The sequence below is a fragment of the Sylvia atricapilla genome, chromosome Z, assembly GCF_009819655.1.
Source record: "Sylvia atricapilla isolate bSylAtr1 chromosome Z, bSylAtr1.pri, whole genome shotgun sequence".
NCBI classification, from domain to species: domain Eukaryota; kingdom Metazoa; phylum Chordata; class Aves; order Passeriformes; family Sylviidae; genus Sylvia; species Sylvia atricapilla.
The window spans coordinates 6,396,530-6,417,723 of NC_089174.1; the positions used below are offsets into that span (position 1 = coordinate 6,396,530).

Sequence of the window (21,194 nt, forward strand, 5' to 3'; positions counted from 1 at the left end):
AGTTAAATGCACATAAGACAAAGTAATTCAGAATTCGGACTGTGCTGTCAGAATTTGGATCATGATGGTAATTTAATTTACAAAATAAAGCTTAAAAGCGTGTTTTTTCAGAATAATGCAGAAAGGTTCCTATAAAAAATCCAAACTACAAATTTACCATCTCAGGAATGTTGTATGGATTAAGCCCAAGGTCTGAATTGATTCTCTGAACTTCAGTGGGAGTTGTGGCTCTCACATTGAAGTCTCCAAGCCAATACAAGTAACAACTATTTTGCTTACAAAAGAAAAGGATGTTTTCTGTATTGAACAAGTTTGGAAGAAGTGGTAATTCCTTTAATTTCTTTAAGTCTGCTCTTAATCCTGAAGACAGCTGTCAGCCCCCCCAAAAACAAATCCCAGTTAATAGGAGATAGAAACATTAGTGGGAGTAAGGAGAGCAAATCATGAAGCCAGCACAAGTATTTGGCAAATTAAAAAAGGGCAAAACTATGTCTAAAACATAACATTTGTTTTTCAACAATTTGTAAGTATTCACAAAGCCAAGATATACATTTTTTGGATTAATTTTTTTGGTGCACTTTCTTGCTAGGTCTAAAAATTGCAGGAAACCATCTCCTGTCAATTTTTCTATTTCAGTGTTTAACACAGTGTGTCTGGGGAAGTTTTAACCTCAAATACGGCTTTTCTGTACTTGAATTTTTTGGCAGGTTTTTTTAAATTTGTTACGTAAAAAGCTCATCACGGAGATGTTTTAGGCTGAGTTTTTCACTTCTGTTGTTTTTCTCCCTCCTGTTTAGGACAAAGTGGTTGCAGTGCAGTTCTGTAACAACGGTGACAGGTGAGTGCTGGGGTTTGGACTTGACAGTGATAATACTTAATTTTCCAAACAACGTTTCATGGAAAATTTGGTGCAACAGGAGGATTTGCCCATGGGCTTGGCTTAATCTTGTACAGATTATTGCAGTGTGTTGCAAGATGTGTGTCATGTCCACAAGCTCAAACTTGTTGTCCTCTGCTGTAACAACAAAAATGTTCTGTAACTGTGCTTTTGATTTGTTTTTTCTTTCAAACAGCAAACTGGAACCCAAATTTTATAACTTCCCCGTGTAAGAATCTTCCCAGGTGGCCCCCACAGAGGGTTTGCTTGTGGAAGAAGAGCATTGTAAACAATGTAGTCTAAAGTAAAAGTTAGTAAATACAGATTTTTTTATCTCAGCTTTTGCTCCTATTCCTTATTTTGCTGGGCAGGAGGTTTAAAGGATGTGCCTTTAAGGGATGAGCCTTCCAAGCCCAGCTGTAGCTGTGTACCTGTACTTGGAGACCTTTGTCATGTGGAATTATGTGGGAATGTGCTGGGATAATTGTACCACCAGTTCATTCCAAGCCATGTGAGAGGGAATGAGGTCACATACTCTCTGAAAATTATATTCTGTAACGATGCTTGGATTGGAAAAGGCGTACCTTACTTTTTATTTTAATGTAAAGAAGTAAACTTAAGAAGAAAATTAATTTGTTACAAGCATTTTCAAACTCTTTTTCATCACAGTGAAAAAGATCAGATGAGGGAAACTGAAAACATGAAACAATTACTTCATAAAATTGAATAGATTTGCCTTTTAAGTGTAATTTTGTATATAAATGGAATATACTTCTGAAGGTGTTGGCCATCCTGTGAAAATGTAGTACTTGAGGAGCTTTTTTCCCAGTTTCTCAACAAAAATTATTTCTGTGACATCGATGGCCAAAGCATTATGATGTGGCTAAATGCACTTGCTGCATGCTTGAAATTTTTTTAAAATAAGGAAGGGTTTAAAAATTAAAATATTCCTGTTCAGCTGCACAGGCAGGACAACCTCCTTGTGCTCCATTTGGCTCTTTCCCTTGCCTGTCTTCACCCTGTCCGTAAGTTAATGCATTATAATTTATGCCAGACTCCTGGCACACAGTTTCCCTTTCTTTGCTGCCACTCTGAGCTGCTCCAGGGATTTGCTGATGTCATTAAAAAGGGAATGTGCAGCTCGTATGAATTACGACATTGAAGTCATTCCAAGGCCATCTGCTGCTGGAGCCAAATGTAATTAATGTTGTGGGCTAGAAACTCTCTTGTACCCTACAGTATCTGATAGGAAAATTGTAACCTCATGAGTAAGAGAAGTAGAGGTGCACAAGTACACACTTCCAAGTGCATATATGTAATTTATTGGTGTCCATGTGGGGATGAAAACACCTTTATTCAGAATTTCATGGCCTTTTTTTTTCCCTTTGCCCCACAGCTTAAGGTTTGTCAGTGGAAGCAGGGATGGAACAGCAAGAATCTGGCACTACCATCAGCATGACTGGAAGAGTCTGGTCCTGGATATGGCTACAAAAATGACAGGGTAAAGCAGAGCAAGCAGAACACACCTCATGGGCACATTCACCTGCAAGCTAAATCCTCCATTATATTGAAAACTGGTTATTTGCTTCCATTTTGAGTTGATTTCCATGCATGTATTGCAAATGTTGTGGCTTTGTCAGCTTTCACAGTTAATTCACCCCCAAATAAATAATAATCTGTTGGTACTTCCCCAGCCTAATGATTGAGGAACATTTAGTATTTTACACATGAAGTAAGAATGTCAAACGATTCATCTCACAGAAAGAGGTTTTGATCTTTTGCTTATATCTATTTATCTATCAATCTGACCATCTGTCTATCCAACATGGCTTTTAGCATTACATTTCCACCTCAGGTTTCCAAGTAAGAGGTGAAATTAGTGTTTGGTTCTCAGGTTCAATTAGGGCTTTGAGTTTTTCGTTTTGAGATCCTCAAGTGACTCCTTTAAGTGCCCTGTAAATGAATTGTAACTGAATAATCACAGCAACAAAGAGCAGAAATGGAGAAATCCATTAGGCACTTGCTTTGCAGAATTCTCCATATTTCAGTGGTTGCATTTGCAGTGTTTGCAGTCGGAAGTGTGAGTTGGATTTATTTAGCAGGTTCCTGCTCATTGTGGAGTTTACTGATTGATGACTGATAAGAAAAATGCCTTGTAGGAAAAAACTTAATAGAGCTGAAAGGATAAATTGGGGTAGGAAAGGATGGCTTAGGAACAGAGGAAAAAAATACCTTTTTAAGGAAATAGAGCTCTATAAATCTCAGTAGCACTGAATATTTCCCGTTCTGGGTTTTTTACCATTACAGAACCATCCTTCATTCTCCTGCTTTAGCCAGAGTCACAGAGGTGCCTGTGATCCATCCTCCCCCAAATTTCATACCGAATTAGCTCTCCTAAATGTTCCCATATGTAGTTACTGATTTATTCCTTTTAAAATCACTGCTTTCCTTAGAAACAATGTGGCATCTGGAGAGGACAAGGTCACCAAGCTGAAGGTTACCATGGTGGCTTGGGATCGATACGATGCCACTGTCATCACTGCAGTCAACAATTTCCTCCTCAAAGTGTGGAACTCATCCACAGGGCAGCTTCTCCATAGTTTATCTGTGAGTACAATTCCAGGGGGGAATCCCAAGTGGATGTAGTTCACTCTGAGATTGATTTGAAGCTGAACTTGCCACCATTCCCATGACAAGGATTTGGTGTTGAAGTATCCAGCTGTTCCCTGCCTGCTGGGAGGAGAGTGCACTGTGGGGGAAAGGAGCTGATGTGCAGAATCCTGGTGATTGCTGGCTGACAGGGAACCCTTTGGGGGCACCATTCGTCCCCTGATGTCTCCTTCCTCCCCATCCCTCCCCATCTCAGTGGTGCTGATCATTGCCAAACATTGCCAAACCAGGAGTGGCAGGAATGGTGACCAGGCACAGTCACCATTGAGGTGTCCTGGGTGACTCTCTGACCTGGAGTGTCCTCTCAGTAACTCCCAGCACATCTGGAGATAACACATGGAGAAACAAAACTTCTTTTTTTCCCGCTGCTGTCTTTGCAGGGTCATGATGATGAAGTTTTTGTTCTGGAGGCTCATCCCTTTGACCAAAGGATTGTGCTTTCAGCAGGACACGATGGGAATATTTTTGTTTGGGATATAGACAAAGGAACAAAAATTCGCAATTATTTTAACATGGTAAGAAGGATCACAGAAGGTTTGTCTTTTTCTTTTTTAACAGAGCTGGTCTTGAGGCAAATGCAGATTTCATTAAATACCTCCAGAGCCAGTACAGCTGTGAGATCTTTGGTGATCTTGCCCTATGTCTGCCATTAACGTAAATAGAAAACTTCCAGGTGGTTGTTCCAGAACATACATTGGGCTGAAATTTCAGGACAGAGAGAAAATGTGAAGTTTTACTTTGTTATTCAGTTTAATTAATAAAAGTGTAAATCAGTCTTGAGCAAGATGAGAAATCACAGAATGAGGATTCAGTACATGTTGCAGCACAGGGGAAATGTTTGTGAAAATGCTTTTATAGAAAGTGTTTGGTTGTGAAACGAATTTTCTCTGCTTGGTACAGATTGAGGGCCAAGGCCATGGAGCTGTTTTTGATTGCAAGTTCTCACCAGATGGGCAGCATTTTGCCTGCACAGATTCTCATGGACATCTGCTACTATTTGGTTTTGGATGCAATAAATATTATGAAAAGGTGGGTTGAATGAATTTAAAACTTCCCTATCTTGACCTGATTTTGTCTTAGACGTGTTTGTGTTACAATTTGTTCCCTCACTCTGCCCTAGACAAAATAATAATTAGATCAGAGAGCAGTCGCTCTTTATCTAAATCAAAAAGATTTAACAAGAGACTCTATAGATAGAGGAGGAAAGTATTAACTTCTCTGTCCACTTCTCTTGGACAATTTTGCTGTTGAATTTCTGCATCAGGCCTTGAGAATAAACCACATTTGTGGTAGGAATCTGTTCTCTGTCATAACATTCCTAGTGCTGATCCCAAGTGTAGGAGCTGTGGTTTATGGGAGCCATTTCAGAGCAGAAAGACAGCTGCAAATGGCCATTGATTTATTTTCTAAATTGCTTTTTTTTTCAGATTCCTGATCAGATGTTCTTCCACACGGATTACCGGCCCCTGATCCGGGATGCCAATAATTATGTCCTGGATGAACAGACTCAACAGGCTCCACACCTTATGCCTCCTCCATTCCTGGTGGATGTTGATGGAAATCCTCATCCCACGAGATTCCAGCGGCTGGTGCCAGGAAGGGAAAATTGCAAGGATGAACAACTTATTCCTCAGCTGGGATATGTGGCTAATGGTATTCTGTCTGAACATCATGAATAATACAAGTGTGGCACAGTATTGAGCACCAGCTCCTGGGATGGTGCTGTGAGGATGTATAAATTAATGGTTTAAATTTAATATACAGATAGAAGAGGGTGTGGGATGGGATTATGTGTGGAATCAAATTGACTAGAGGCAAGAGTATTCAAAAATCTGTGGATTATTCCCAGGTATATGACAGATGTTTAAAGCATTGTCTATTAATCTCTGTAACTCTGGATGTGAGAAAGCAAGCAAGGTGAGGAAGATACAGAAAACCACCTTTTGTTTTTTAAAAGTTCTTTTTTTCTTGTTGACACAAACTGTAGCTAAATGCTGATCCCCAAAAAAGACCTTCCATTCTTGCCTACTGAAGCATAATTTCTTTCTGCTCTTTCTAAGGGTCTGTGTGTATGTTCTACATGTGGTCTGGAGTTTTGGGTTTTTATTGTAACTTCTCTTCTAAACTTTGCCTCCATTTATTATATGAGAGCAGAAAGCCAGCTGGTGATCAGATGTTTCGCAGAACAGTCAAATAGTGGCACAGAGTTTTAAATGAGATTATTTCTATGCTGTTTGGTAATACAGAAACCCATCATTTTACGAGCATTTGTGGCTTTGTTCTTGTCAAGGTGATGGTGAGGTGGTCGAGCAAGTCATCGGGCAGCAAACCAATGACCAGGATGAGAGTATCCTTGATGGAATGATCAGAGAGCTCCAGAGGGAACAAGATCTGAGACTAATTAATGAAGGAGAAACTCCTCCAAATCCTCCACTCAACAGATCCCACTCTGTTAATGGAGGTCAGTGTCCAGCCTTGTTTCCATCATTTCCTTCCTCATCACAGGAAGGACTGATAAAAGTGTTAATGTCAGTTATGAGATGATGTCTTTGAAGATGCTTTTCTCCTCTTCTTGTACATCTTGTTAACCTCTGTGGAGCAGTGGGATGTTCTGTGGATTCCAACAGAAAAATTATAAATTTAAGGGGCAGCTGAGGGCACCCAATGGTCTAACTAGGCTGTATCTGATTACTTGGAGTTACTGGACTGGATTTATTCCTGCTATAAGCCAGTTTCCTGAAAAATAAGCATGAAGTTTGCTGTATTGTCTTGATAGCAGTACAGAGATGAAACGTCATAACTGCAAAATGCCAGAATGAAAGCATATAATTAGGGGCTGTCAGTGGAATACAGTGTTGTGACAGACTAATGGTTTCCTGCTGCAGCACAAGTGAGCATCAGTGCTAATAAAATAAACATGTTGCTCTGTCTTAGTGTTTCCTTAGAAAGCTTGAGATTACTCTCCCGGTAAGTGTTCTGCTACTGTGATTTTATTTTTAATACAAAGTGATTAAAAATTGAAACCACACTCAGTCAGATATCAGCAGCTGAATGAGTGCAGCTGATGCGAGGGAGCAGATGCCCAGGACTGTGCTGCAAGTCAGCCTGAACCTTAGGAGAATTCACAGCTGCTAATAAATCACTTCTAGGTTAAGTGACTGATTACATGTGTTTGAAGTAGATTTCCTGGCAAAGCTCATTAGGATTTGAATTGGAATTGCTTGTGTTTCAATTCAAGAAAGAGTAAGAAAAATACCAGAGAAAAATGTAAAAAAGGCATTTTTGCTTTGATCTAAATTGGTAGTTCCAAAAGGTTGCCTAAAAGGCAGGTTTAGCTCACACAAAGTCTTTTCTGCTGCTTAGAATACGTTGATGTGTTGTACAGCCCCAGTTCCCAGTTTTATTTGTGTGTCCCTGTAGCTGTGTAAAGGAATTTCCAGATACGAATTGTGTGGAAATTAAAGCAGTTCCCTTCTAGAACTTGCATTGATCAATGAATTTGCCCACATGAACTGCTCATTTGAGTAAGTTAATTGGAGTATGTATAAAGTATTTAAATAGCCAAATATTTTTATATAGCTTTACACAGCCATAAATGCAATATTGTCCTGTTATTTACCATATTTAAGCCTGTGGGAATTGTGTTGAGGGATAAGTAAGGACAATGATGGCAGCGATCCCGTTATTATCAACCTTTGTTTGTCAATCTTCGTGCTATTCTTTAAATTTTAATCCACAGTTTAAAGCTCCTAAGCTTTAAATGGAATACAAGGAAGGAATTCTTCACAGTGAGGGTGGGGAGGCCCTGGCACAGGGTGCCCAGAGAAGCTGTGGCTGCCCCTGGATCCCTGGAAGTGCCCAAAGCCAGGTTGGATGGGGCTTGGAGCAACCTGGGATGGTGGGAGTTGTCCCACGGCAGAGTCTGGCACTGTTTGACCTCTATGGTCCCTCCTAACTCAACCATCCTGTGACTCCATGATTTTATTGGTGGTTCATGGAGGTGAAGAAGCTCTTTCTTTACGTGTCCCCCAGCTCTTCGCAGCCCGGGCTTGGAGGTGGCCTCACCACCCAACGTGGGGCTGCGCCGGAGCGGGCAGATCGAGGGCGTGCGGCAGATGCACCACAACGCGCCCCGCAGCCAGATGGCCACCGAGAGGGACCTCATGGCCTGGAGCAGGAGGGTTGTGGTCAACGAGCTCCCTCCAGGCATCAGCAAGTAAGAGGCTCAGTGGGGCGAGAGATTCGGTTGTGGGGTGTGTAATGATCCTCCATGCTCCAGGGGTGATGTTTCAGTGACGTGTCAGCTTTGGGGCTCGGTCGGTTGCGGGAGGTTTGGAATACTTGGATCAGGATGGAGAGCTGAAAATGGTAGCTCCTTCTTTTCACAATTCAGTCTTTCTTCAGTATTTCGAAAGCCACATTTCTCTCCAGCTTTATTTTAAAAGGACTCGAAAATAATTTTAATACATTTGAAAATAATTACGGCTGCTCAGCTGATGAGTTTGCTTCTTAAACTTGTGATTCCATGAGCGAATGGATGGATGCTGCTAGGGGGATTTACAGACAGATTTCTTAGAGCAGCAGAAGTATTTTAATATGTATATTAAGGATGCTGTTGAGTTCCATGGTGATTTAATAAATATGTGTGTTTCTTATGTATAATTAGGGTCCAGGAAGAATGTCGAGCTGCCAAAGGTGAAATAGAAATCAGTTTATACACTGCTGACAAGAAGAGAAAGCCATCCCACACCTTACAACGGGTGAGTTAATGCCCTGGAAGAGACAGCTTGGGTGAGAAGCAGTTCTGAGCACTGAGCAACAAAAATAAGACCAACAAAAAACCCCAAACCAATTTTATTGAATTATTTAGAAGATCAATAGTCTTAATTGTTTCTCTGGCTCACTATCTTCTTCCTTCTATAACTATGATTTGGCTGTCTGTGATATCCAAATAGTGGTAAATCGTTATCCTTGAGGCTTCAGTGGTAGGAAGATGCTGGGAAAGGAAAACTGCAGAGCCACAGTGGGTTTTCAGTTTGACTTGTGGAAAGTGGAGGTGCCAAACTTTTACAAGGGACTGAATTTATCTTATGCAGAGACTGCAGGAATTTTATAGAAAGAAATAGTATTTTCAATCGTTTGCTTTCCAAAGACTGCTACTTTAAAAAGCAGAATTTCTGTTGAACCAAAAACCCACAGCTAAAACATCCACAATGCGTCAGAGATACTAATTCTACAGCCAATTCTTGCTGCTCAACTGTAACTGCGGTGCCAGGCTCAGCCTGTAATCAGGCACCTTGTAACTGTGTAACCCATGAGTAGCTCCCTGATTTGTCCCTGTCTGTGCTCCTGTGTCCCCGGCAGAGCGAATTCCAGGCGGGAGGTGGCCGCTCGCTGCGCAGGAACCAGCGGAAGCGGCAGCACGCGTACCAGACCCGCTCCACCATCGAGCACAGCCAGCAGGGAGCCAGCCAGAACCCCTGTGCACGCCACGACTCCGACAGCTCCTCTGAGGTCTGAGCCTCCCAGCAGCCTCCAGCAGCTTCCCCCTTCCCAAATCCCACAGCACCTTTGGGTTCCCTGTGTCCGCTGAGGGGAGGAATTTGTGCAGTTGAGGCTCAGTTTGAGCTGGAGTTGCCAGGATTGGTAGGGGAGGGCAGTAAAAAGAGGTTTTTCAAATGTATTCATGGCAAAAGGCAGTGTAAAAATAACATTGGCCTGCTTCTGGATGGGGATGGTCACCTCACAAACAGGGCAGAGGGATTTAGCACATCCTTGGTCTCCCTTTCCAACACGGATGATGGAGCAGGGGTGTCCCAGTGCTTTAAGCTGGAGGGTCATGACTGAGAGTGACCAACTCCCAGTCAGCCCTGAACTTGTGTGGGATCTGCTGCTCCAGCTGGATCCTTACAAACTGATGGGGCCTGAAAGGATTCATCCAAGAATTCTCAAATCGCTGCTGATGCCATCACAAAACCTCTCTTGATGATTTTTTTGAGCAGTCTTGGGAATCCAGAGAGGTTTTGATGGGGACAGGATCCAGGGAATGGCTGGCACTGTGCCAGGGCAGGATCAGGCAGGATTTTAGGAAAAAGTTCTTTCCCCAGAGGATGCTCAGGCACTGCCCAGGCTCCACAGGGAATAGGCACATTCCCGAGGCTGCCAGAACTCCAGAAGCATTTGGATGCACAGGGTGGTATTTTTGGGATGTCAGCTGAACTCTGATCCTTGTGGGTCTCTTCCAGCTCAGGATATTCTGTGATTCTCCACATGGGAAGAAACACTCAGGTCATTGAGTCTCTGGGATTTGTGGTGTTCCTGTGGCATGTTGGGCTTGGAGAGTGAAGGATCGTTTACCTAAATGCCAGGACAGTGTTCAAAAGTAGCTTAAAACAGCTCCTGTATTTTTGGAAACCTGAAACATTTTCAAGTAAATTTAACTGGGTTGTGTTAAACCACTTGCTATTTTGGGATTTCATGCAGCACATGGATTCTGGGTCAGGACTTTGATTTCATTTTGCAGTGCTTTGATTTCATCTACATCTGTAGACTGCTGTTGAAAGAGATTGAGTATTGGTATTAATCATTGATTTTGGCAAGGGAAGAACTTAAAATATACCAGATAAATATAACTTGTTCTCCTTAAGGAAGAGACTGAACATTGTTGCTTTGTAAATGCATTGAAAGTACAGAACAGCTCAAAAAGCTGGGCCCTGGCACTAAAATTCATTCATCCAACACTTAAATGAGAACTCATTCTATAGTTCTGATATAATTAAAATTCACATGTGTTTCTATCGGAGCTATATAAGGATATATTGTAATTTAATTAAGGTAGAGGAAGAAATTGTGGGTTTATTTAAAGCTCAGCCAGCCCTTGAATACAAAGCTTTCCTCGGGTGACACAACTTGTTTGCAAACAAAAATGATGCATTTTACCCTTGGCCTCAGAGTGAATCTTGTTGTTTTCTCTACAGGAAGATGAGACTGTTGGCACAAGTGATGCATCCATGGATGATCCTGTGGCAGCCTGGCAGAGTGAAAGCAGTTCCAGGTACCTCCACTGGGCTCTGAATTGGTAACACTGGTTTATTATGGGATTTAAGTAGGACAGTTGATACTGAGATACTCAGACTTCATTTTGAAGACTGATTTTTAACCAGTTCATCATGAAACATTTTACATTGTGTTTTTTTTTTCTGTTCTTTTTCTTTTCAAAGTAAAAAACAATTCTAAAAAACCTTTTATAAGAAAATACTGTCTTTAATTAAGAGCTACTTGAAAAAAAAAACAATGCCAGTTTGCCATGTAAATACTGTGCATGTATTATTTGGTATTAAAGTCAGAACAGGATTTTTAGGGAAGTGCTCTAGTTCTTTAAATGTTTCATGCATTTCTTGCTGCCAGTTCTTATGAAGTCAGTCTGTGAATCAGTGAGATAATGAGAATCGATATCAGCCATAGAGGTAGTTTTACTCTAAGTTTCAAATTGATAAAAGAAGTTACTGAAATCACAGATCAGAGAGCACTTGTTTTTCCTCTAAATTCACATGATAGCAAAATTCTCTGCTAATCCTGAGCAGAACCAGGAAAGCAGATTGAATGTTTGGACTTTCCAATCCACTTCGGGGAAACTGAAGTTTTCTGTTCTCTTTCTTACAACTTTTTTATTATCTGCAGTGATTCATCAAGTGAATATTCAGACTGGACAGCAGATGCTGGGATTAATCTGCAGCCTCCAAAGAGACAAACCAGGCAGGCAGCTCGGAAAATCTGTAGTAGTTCTGAAGATGAAAATATGAAGGGAACAAAAGGGCTGGAGCCAAAGCGAAGGAAACTTAAACAGCCAAGGAAAAAGGTCAGCAAGTGTAATTCTTAATGTCTTTTGTACTTTATGAATATAAATGTGGGTTTTGGTAGCTGTTTTCAAAGTAAAAATTTTCATAAATGGGTATAGAGTAAGAAAAAAATGTTAGAGATCATAGTAATTGTGGTACCAGTGGTACCAAGAAATTTTATCGTTTATTTTATTGTGCTTGCATGTTTCCCACAGGTGGTTCTTCATTACAAATGCCTCTTTTTTTCTCCCAGATTTATGCTTTTCTCCACAGTCACATTTACAACAGGGTGGTTTTGTTGTAACATTATAATGAATCTGTATTGTATTAACATGGTCAGAATTCTTTTTCCTGGTATTTTTTAAAAAAGACATTTAGAATACTTAAAAAAATACAATTTATTTCTTTATTATAGAACCACAGACTGTTTTGGGTTGGAGAGGTCTTAAAGATCATCTTATCCCACGCCCCTGCCATGAGCATTTTAATGCTTTATGAAGGTTTTGATTTTCAGTTACATTTATAACAAACCTGTCTTACTCTCTGCTATTTAGTGGAGATTTTGGGAATGATGACACTCCACAATTTGCTTTCCATTGTATCTTACCTGCAGTAGCTGCTGCATGGTGAGTTTTCCATAGTAACGAACAGTACTCTAAGTATTGTGTCAATTGCATTCTAAATTAACTCAAATATTTAACTTCTACCTGTGACTTGCCTATATTATTTCCTGATGTGCTGTGTTTAGAAAGCCAGTGGGCTCCTGTCCCTGGAAGGGGAGCCCAGTGAGGAGTGGCTGGCCCCACAGTGGATCCTGGACACCATTCCCCGCCGCTCGCCCTTCGTGCCCCAGATGGGAGATGAGGTACTGCCCTCAGCAATTCCCACATTCCCAGAAGAATCAGCAGCTCAGCTTGCTTAGAACTGTTCAACCCAGAAATGTTTGCAGGGAATTGTGCTCAGAACAGGCTGATTTTTGATAACTTTGTTAATTCCCAGGCAGTTTGTTGTTTATTGATCCACACCCTGCGTCTGTTTTTCTGCGCAGGTAACTTGGCATTAGCAGGAAAAATTGGTTGTGCATCTTCACCTGCACATTTCTTAATGATCCCAGTTCTGAAGCACAGAGCAGGTGCCAATTTGGGAGCTGATATAAAATTTTTTAAATAGAAGTGTGTTTTGTGATAAAATAAATAAGTGTGCAATGTGTTCTGAAAGGGATAAAGCCTGGAATAGAATGAATGGGAAGAGCACAATCAGTAAAACGATTTTCTCTACTTTTCTCTTTTCATTTTCTCTTCTTTGTCTCTTAATGTTCTCCTTTTTGTTTTCTTTTTTTTCCTCTTTTAAGATCATCTACTTTAGGCAAGGCCATGAAGCTTATGTGAGGGCAGTGAGGAAAGCCAAAATTTATAGCATTAACATGCAAAAACAACCATGGAACAAAATGGAACTCAGGGTAAGTTCAAAAAATACTTCAAAGAGCTGAATGCCTCTGTAATGTTAAACTGACATGAAAAACCAGCATGAAAAAAAGTAAAGAAAGCATTGCTATAAAATCTTAATATCAAAGTTTTAATTGTAAATGTTAAAGTCGGTTTTTATTAACACAAAGCCTTTACATCTGTTCACTTCCCGGTTTTTGGACTTGATTCTCAGGAGACTCTTTCAACACTAATTATTTTTGCTTCAACACTGAATTAATTCAGAACCCAGCACTGCAGAGCTGTTTGTGGCTCTCACCATTCTACAGTGACCCGAGCATTTGAGTTCTGTTTCTTGTTTTTAATGCTGTGGTAAGAAATAAGAAATCATGGTGTTAACAGCTGAATGTGTGCAGGAATTCTCTTTAAACACTGGATCTTGCTTTGAATGAGTTCCCAAGACTTAAGACAGTGTTGCCATATTTTTTCCTGCTTTCTTCAGATTTCATGTAAGGAGAAGAGCCCTTATATAAGTGCTTGTATTCACTTAACCATGCCAGTGGTTCTATTAATGAAAATAATTGCTTTACTGGGAAAATACCCTGTTACGAGTCCCAGATATTCAGTGATTCCAGCTGTAATTTTCCAAGGCATCATCAATTTCTGAGGAAAAGGAAACAGCTGTTCATTTAGGATGGGCTTTGACAGGACATGAACATAAAGGCTATTGTGGAATTTCTGTTTTCAGAGGAAGAATTTCCTTTTTTCCCCCTATGCAAGAGTGAGGGGACCTAGGGTAGGTGAGAGAGAATTCTTGGTGTGCTTAAAACTGGATTGTTTCCTTAGAACCTTCTTAAATTGTAGGAATCCTATTCACAAACCTGCCAAGAGAATGAGCTTGTTCATTTTTCTTTTTGAGGTGACATTGATTGATTGTAGTACTTGAAGAAGAAAAGTTAATGGGTGAAATTACCCGTGCTGTAGAGTGGAAACATATTTGGGTATTATTAATATGTTTCACTTTAAAATGGATATTTTTGTTGTTGGCAAGGTAAAATAATGCTGTTCCATGCTTCTTGCTAACTAGGAACAAGAATTTGTGAAGACTGTAGGTATTAAATACGAAGTTGGGCCTCCCACACTCTGCTGCTTGAAGCTTGCATTCCTGGATCCAATCACAGGCAAAATGACAGGAGAATCCTTTTCAATAAAGTAAGTCAGTGGAATGCTGATTACATTCTTCAAGAGCTTTCCTTGCAATGTAGAAGCTTTTCCCTCCTCCTTTCTTATTTCCTGTGCAAGGCATGGTGATGGCAGCAATGGTTATCCCAAATGCATGGAATTTGAGGACTATGTAGTTAATCTAGAACTGTATTTCAGGGTAATAACTTTTCTTGGCCTTATTTCCTGAAGGTACCACGATATGCCAGATGTTATTGATTTCCTTGTGCTGCATCAGTTTTATAATGAAGCCAAAGAAAGAAACTGGCAAATAGGTGAGTGGTTTTTTTTTTCCCAATTCCATGTGTTTTGCACTATTTCTGCAGCTGTCTAATGGGATACAGTGTCTTTATTACATGATGCAAAAGACTATACACACGTGATATTGTGTGGAAACTTTCATTTGATGTTTGCTGTAATTCCTGTTGCAAAAAAAAAGAGAAATGAGAGAAACTGTTCCAAGGGCAGTGAGAGCAGGAGAATCTCCTGATCTGTTGGCAGCTGAGGTGTGAGGCAGCTGTGAGTAATTTCCAGAGATGGGCAAGTCCTGCCTTGAGGGCAAGGGCTCAACTCCTGTGGTGCAAAATGTAAGGATGGAAGCAGGGCATTCACAAAAGAGGGAGCTGATTGTCTAAAAGGAAATATTTAGCAATTTTTGATGTTGTTGTTTTTTTTCTGAATGCAATGTTTGCCCTTCCAGGGGATAGATTTCGCAGTATCATTGATGATGCCTGGTGGTTTGGGACTGTGGAGAGCCAGCAGCCTTTCCAGGCAGAATATCCTGATAGTTCCTTCCAGTGCTACAGTGTCCAGTGAGTATTTCCCTGTCCTGGGGCTCCTACTTAATTCAGAGAACTTCAAAAATAGGGTCAAGAACCTCTAGAACTTGAATCCCTTTTTCCATTTAAACACATACCCAGACACTTTATTTACTTATTTAATTTTACGTATTGTACTGCTTATTTTTTACTTACTATTTATTTATTTTAGAGTATTTTGAATATTTCCTTAATTGGAATATTTACTTATTTAATTTTTGAATGTATTCTTAAAGCAATACCTCTGGTATAAACAGCAGTGCAGTGACTGTATAGGAGATAAAAAAGGAAAATAGGGAGTTGAAATGTCTTATTCCTAACTGGAGTAACCTTTTGGGAAAAATCTGGTAAGGAAAAGGTGTGTCTTTATATTCAGCTCTAACTAGTGCATTTGAATGATTTTTTTTAATAGCTGGGACAACAATGAAAGAGAGAGGATGAGTCCATGGGACATGGAACCAATCCCAGAAGGAAGTAAGTGTGTGTTGGATTCCTGTCTCTGCACAAAGCAAACAGCTTTGGGGCGCTGGATTTACCCTCTGGAATTGTTTTTCTCCAGCTGCATATCCGGAGGAGGTCGGTGCTGGAGTTCCTGTGACCCCAGAGGAGCTGACAGCTCTTCTCTACAAACCCCAGGAAGGAGAATGGGGGGCCCATTCCAGAGATGAAGAATGTGAACGAGTAATCCGAGGGATTGAGCAGCTTCTTTCCCTCGGTACGTTTGGAGAGAAAAGAGAGAAGGATTAACAATATCAGGGAGGTGGCACAGGACTGAAGAGTAGATGGGATGGTGTGCTGGGAATTGGTGTGGAGTATTTGAAATGAACTCAACTAAATTACTGAAAAGAGCCTTTTGAATTTCATATTTCAGTTTCCAAGCTAAATCCCCTTTTTTTCTGGAGCTTCACTGATTTCCTTCAGTGGGGCTTCCCAGTGCTCTAAAGGTGAAAGAGCAAAACATATGATTAAATCCCTCAAAACCAACCAACAAATCCTCACTAAATACCTCCTCACCTCCAAATTATTTGTAACTGATTTGTAACCCTTTAATAGCACACTGTGCTTTAAATTCTGCCTCTGTTTGCACCCAGGACATGTCTGTGTTCTTACTAGATGCTGTGTGTTGTAGTATTCTTGTTGTAAGTGCAAATGCCACGTTCCTTTCAGTCAGATTGGCTGCTGGCACACGAATCTCAGAAGTGATACTTCAAAGAAAAGTGTTTCTTCAAGAGTAGGAATAGATGGTACAAGAGGAGGAGCCCTGCCCTGTGGGTAATGACATCCTCAGCTGTGGATCTGTGTTGCTTTTGCCGAATTCTTCGAAAGAAACCCCAGAAACCAGAAAGAATCTTGGTATAACATCCCTTGGAGGCATCTAAATGATTGTGGTCTTTTGTCTTGCAGACATTTCTAATCCCTTTGCTGTTCCAGTGGACCTTAGTGCCTATCCCATGTATTGCACTGTTGTTGCTTATCCAACTGACCTCACCACCATCAGAAGGAGGCTTGAAAACAGGTTTTATAGGTGAGTGTGGGTTTGTAGCTGACATTTATTAGCATGTGGAGCTGAATGCTGTTTAAAGTCCTTTCAGCAACTGCATGAAATCAGATTGGCCTTGGGCAAAGTGAGTCTTCCTGAATAATAAATTCTCCTGGCCATGTTGTTAAGGCAAAAGCTGTATCTGGAGTGTTGGTTTAACACCCTGAGCCTGGCTCTGTGTTGGAAGCAGAGTATGTTTGCTTTGTGTCCATCCCTGCTGCCTTTGAGCAGGGTCTTTGCTTGTTGCAGTTGCCAGAAGGGGACTGAATAATGCTGGAAACTGGAAATCTCAGTTTTTCCCATTAATTTGGGAATACATAGTGTCCTGCTCTTATTTTCCACTCTGAGCACCACCTGTTTCTGCTTGATCTGAGTTCCCAATTCCATTTTCACTGAAGAATCCTACTGAACATGGAAGAAAAATAACATACACCTTCCTCTCCATCCCATTCCTTTAATTCTGTGTATTTTTCAGGAGAATCTCTGCCCTGATGTGGGAGGTAAGATACATTGAACACAATGCCAGGACTTTCAACGAGCCAGACAGCCCCATAGTCAAAGCAGCCAAAATTGTGACAGATGTCCTGCTCCGCTTCATTGGGTGAGTTTGGACCTCACAGACCCCACAGCTCCAATTACTTGGTTCCTTCATTGTGTACCTTGTTTTTTGTCGTTGTCCTGCAGAGATCAGAGCTGTACTGATATATTAGAAATCTACAACAAGGTGAAAGCAGAAGACCTGAGCAGTACTGATGAGGAAGAGGAGGTAAGATAATTTCCTTTCCTTTTAAAATTCAGCACATGAAAGAAATGTTGATTTTTATTGAGTCTTTATTTTATGGGTAATTGCACCGAGTTTTGGAGATGAGGCTGTTTAAGCTCACCTGGGACAATAAGCTCCCTGAAGTAAAAAAGCTTCTTGGAACGGTCTGTCTTTAATCTTCTCTCAGTATATGATGTTTTGTTGGAAGGATGAGTAATGAGGGGAGCTGTGAAGCGGAGCTGTTACTCAGTCAGAAGGACAACAGCTCTCTATTGTCAGCAAGGCAGCAAACCTGATTTCCATATGTAATTCTGTCATTTCCCATCAGTTGATCTCTGGAGTGAAATGTCAGGTAGAATCCAGGGTAGATACCATTGCCTTGAGCTGCTTCCCTCTCCTGACACCTTCCCCCCTTCAGTGCAGTTTGGAAGTAGTTCCTGTTACCAAATACCCTGTGGTGGTTGTTGGCTGGTTTTTCACCCTTTTTCCATGGCTGAGGGTTGTCCAGACCTGCCTGTGTGTGATCGTTCTGTTTGCCTTTAGGTGGCAGAAGTAGATGTGGATTCAGATGCTCCAGGCACTTCCTCTGGGAAAAGACGAGTGAGTAAAATTTCTACTTTAGTCATTTTTTTAAAAATTTGATATTAAATAAAAAATCTCCAGCAGTCAAATTTCAGTGCCATTTATAATTAAAGCAAGACTGTACCTGAAATTGCTACATATGACCAGAAAAGGCAAATTAGTTTAATTTGTCTAGTTTGGATATTGCTGGCCATCAGGTCTGCTTTAATCTTCCTAGATTTCTGTTTTAAATAGGGGAATGCTTAGAAATTAACAGGAACTTCAAGAGAACAATGAGAATATTCTGATACCATCTGCAATACCTGTTTCCCTGCAGGTGAGACGAAGAGTGAAGAGGCAGCCCATGAAAGCCAGTGCTGATGCTTGGAAGGAGCAGTGCCAGCAGCTCTTAAACCTGATTTATGAACGAGAGGACTCAGAGCCTTTCAGGCAGCCTGTTGATCTCTTCTCTTACCCTGTAAGTGCAGCTTCCAAATCCGGAATTGTTCCTCCTTTGGCAGAACATCCGTGCTGGGCATGGCTCTGTCCTCTCCATTTACGAGCTGATGTTTTCAGGGAATTATCTGCAACAGCTCTCAAAGTAAAAGAATGACTTGAGCCACTGGATGAACACTGAGGTGATGTTACTGCTGTAGCATTTGAGAGCTTTGATTTTTCTCCTGTGTTTTCTCACAGGATTATCGAGATATTGTAGATACTCCCATGGACTTCAGCACTGTGAAAGAAACTTTGGAAGCAGGAAACTACACCAGTCCCTTGGAATTCTACAAAGATATTCGTTTAATATTCTGCAACTCTAAAGCTTACACTCCTAATAAAAAGTCTCGTGTAAGTAGTAAATTTTAATGCCTTTTTTTTAACAAAGACCTTGGCCCTACATGAATAAAACACATGAAATGAGGTCTGAAGAGCAAAGCACTGCTTGGTGTAATAAAAAGTACCAGGATATACCAATTCTATTATTATAAACTTGCTTTGTTCTGCTCTCCCAGATGACTTCTAGCATCCATTTTCATGTGGGACGATGATCACTGTTGCAGCTGTTCTTTGCAATATTTGTAACAGAAAACTGGTCACCAGTTGCTTTTATTTTTTTCAATAATTTATCACTATAAACAAGGCTATCAGCTTGATAACTGCACATATTGTGGATGAGGCTACACAAAAACAAAGCCCTAGAAAGAGGACTGGAAAGTAGTTTAAAAATTTTGATATCTGGTTTACAGAAATTAGGACTGAGGACATTTTGGGTTGCTTCTCTGTAGCTCTGTAAGAGTGGTGTAAGGACAATTCACCAGGGATTTAGTGCAAAAACAAAGGTGAGCAGACATGAAATCCATTTGGTTTTCTCTTGGTATTCAAGTTATCTTAAGTCCTGCTTTCATGCTTCATGGGGATTGACAAAGGGGACTGTATTCCAGTAATCCAGAAATCCATTTCCCTTCAACTCTGGAAATATTTTGTAGTGCTATTAAATCCTTTTATGAAAACACTTTCTGTTGCAAGAATACACATGCCCCATGGAAGGAAATAATCTGTAAAGAACCTCATAGTGGAACATCACTGTGATTTTTTCTTGGTGCTACAAAGTCTGGACATCTTTATGATGGTTTTTGGTTGGTCTTCAAGTTGCTCAGCTCTAATAAGCCTGACCATTTTTCCTCACTGCAGATTTACAGCATGACCCTTCGACTCTCTGCCTTATTTGAGAATCACATGAAAAACATAATCTCTGAGTACAAGTCAGCAGTGCAATGTCAGAAGAGGAAAAGACCTCGGTACCGAAAACGGCTGAGGAGCAGCAGCAGTTCCCCCTCAACCAGCAGAGCATCCAGGTAAAACAGGGATGGTGAACCTGGCTGGCAGTGCCATTCCAGAGGACAGGGGTAGTTGTGCTTTTGGGAATAACCAGCAGCAGTGTTGCTCATTCCTTGATGAACTTGCTCTTTTGGGAGATAAAGTCATGCTTAGTTTGTAGTTTGTGATTCTGTTAAGTGAAAGATGATGTGGTTACAAATGTTAACTCTGGAGGAATTGAAAGATCAGCTGTCTCTTTGCTTTTTAACTGTTGAAAAAGTATTGTTTAACACTTCCCTACCTTCCTCTGATATATTGTCCAAGTAAACTGACTGTTGGTTTTAAAAGGGGAGATAAAATTTTGTCCCTGCAAACTCCTGTACCTTTAGCAAACAGCACCATGGTGTAACTATTTTTAGTGCTATCACACCAGGGAAGAAGAGATCACTTCGCAGAAGAAATCTGTTTTGTATTTGAGTCTTTGGTGATAACAGATTTCGCTTTTTGGGGTATTCTGTGTTTGCAGCCCAAAAGGGAAACAGAAGCAAATGAAGATTCAACCTAAACCGAACCAAAATACCTCACTGCCCCTGACCAGGACTAACTCTTCAGTCTCATCTCATGGTGAGGAAAAATCCAGCCTCTCTCTTAGAGCAGCTTGTCTGTGCAAGTTGAGTCTTGTCCTCATGAGACACACGCAAAACCTGCCTGTTGAAGGAGCAAGGTCCTGGAAATGCGTTATCTGTAGGTTGTTTTAGCTGAGTTTGGCTGTTGGGAAGTTCTGGGTAAGGATCAGAGTGTTGGGAACTTAGGTCTGGCCATGATAAGAGTTATTCCAGTGACAAAAGCCCAGAATTCCTGTGCGTGGGCCTCTCTCTACAGCAGTGATGGATAATTAATTAAATTAATCCTACTTGGAGTTAGACTCCAGAGGAATCTGCCTTTCCATGGCTGCAGAGCAGTTTGGTGAGATTAGCCTGACTGAGGCTGTTAACTCCTAAATACAGAACCTCCCCAGACACAGCCCTGTAAATAGAGCATAAAAATCACCCTGTCCTGTGCCCTTGTGGTGTCTTGTCTGAAGTTTCAGATACAGCAGAAGAACCTCCAGGTTCAGCCACTGGTGAAGAGCTGGAGGGTCAACCATCTTCGTCAGGCTCAAATGCACAGAGCCGGAGTGGAAATGCCATAGATCCAGGGAAAAGCAGACCAGTCAGGAGCAAATCTACACCAGTGAAACAAGGTAAGAAACGACAAGATTCTGTGCTTTGACTGACTGGTTTCACTAGAGATGAAAGATCTTGCTTCTGTCTGATGTTTATGGAATTACTGTGCCTCAGTGTAGCATTATATATATTCCTAAACCATACAAAAAATTGAATTTACTTTACTCCTTTACTCTATGGTGTTCTTGTCTGAGGGGTGGAATGCAGATGATTCCCTGTGCACTTCAGTAAAGTCCTTTAAAATCTCTTCAGATGGAAAACTTGATTTCTCTTAAACTCCTTTAGGAGTTACAGAAAGCAATCAAAGAGAATCCCCACTCCAAAACCTTCGCTTTTTATTAATCAGGCTGAAACCAAAAATGAAAGAAAGTTTACAAAAGCATTTAAATATTTTTCTCACATGCAAAACAAAGCAGTTGAGATTAGAAGGGAGACAGT

At 40.8% G+C, this 21,194-nt stretch overlaps 1 protein-coding gene across 5 annotated transcripts in view; it reads left to right on the top strand.

The window, feature by feature from the left end:
- Window positions 1-21,194, top strand: part of BRWD3 (bromodomain and WD repeat domain containing 3) — a 49,766-nt gene that overhangs the window by 21,552 nt on the left and 7,020 nt on the right. For all 5 annotated transcript variants that reach the window (XM_066339422.1, XM_066339421.1, XM_066339423.1 and 2 more), the window contains 28 exons: window positions 798-838; window positions 2,274-2,378; window positions 3,331-3,484; window positions 3,928-4,062; window positions 4,448-4,576; window positions 4,975-5,200; window positions 5,838-6,008; window positions 7,580-7,763; window positions 8,214-8,307; window positions 8,912-9,061; window positions 10,525-10,601; window positions 11,228-11,405; window positions 12,134-12,250; window positions 12,737-12,844; window positions 13,897-14,021; window positions 14,223-14,305; window positions 14,731-14,842; window positions 15,261-15,322; window positions 15,408-15,563; window positions 16,253-16,373; window positions 16,864-16,989; window positions 17,073-17,154; window positions 17,695-17,751; window positions 18,050-18,190; window positions 18,409-18,561; window positions 19,405-19,568; window positions 20,057-20,154; window positions 20,615-20,773. In XM_066339422.1, coding sequence (XP_066195519.1) covers window positions 798-838; window positions 2,274-2,378; window positions 3,331-3,484; window positions 3,928-4,062; window positions 4,448-4,576; window positions 4,975-5,200; window positions 5,838-6,008; window positions 7,580-7,763; window positions 8,214-8,307; window positions 8,912-9,061; window positions 10,525-10,601; window positions 11,228-11,405; window positions 12,134-12,250; window positions 12,737-12,844; window positions 13,897-14,021; window positions 14,223-14,305; window positions 14,731-14,842; window positions 15,261-15,322; window positions 15,408-15,563; window positions 16,253-16,373; window positions 16,864-16,989; window positions 17,073-17,154; window positions 17,695-17,751; window positions 18,050-18,190; window positions 18,409-18,561; window positions 19,405-19,568; window positions 20,057-20,154; window positions 20,615-20,773 — 3,508 coding nt within the window. The remainder of the gene's footprint in view (window positions 1-797; window positions 839-2,273; window positions 2,379-3,330; window positions 3,485-3,927; window positions 4,063-4,447; window positions 4,577-4,974; window positions 5,201-5,837; window positions 6,009-7,579; window positions 7,764-8,213; window positions 8,308-8,911; window positions 9,062-10,524; window positions 10,602-11,227; window positions 11,406-12,133; window positions 12,251-12,736; window positions 12,845-13,896; window positions 14,022-14,222; window positions 14,306-14,730; window positions 14,843-15,260; window positions 15,323-15,407; window positions 15,564-16,252; window positions 16,374-16,863; window positions 16,990-17,072; window positions 17,155-17,694; window positions 17,752-18,049; window positions 18,191-18,408; window positions 18,562-19,404; window positions 19,569-20,056; window positions 20,155-20,614; window positions 20,774-21,194) is intronic.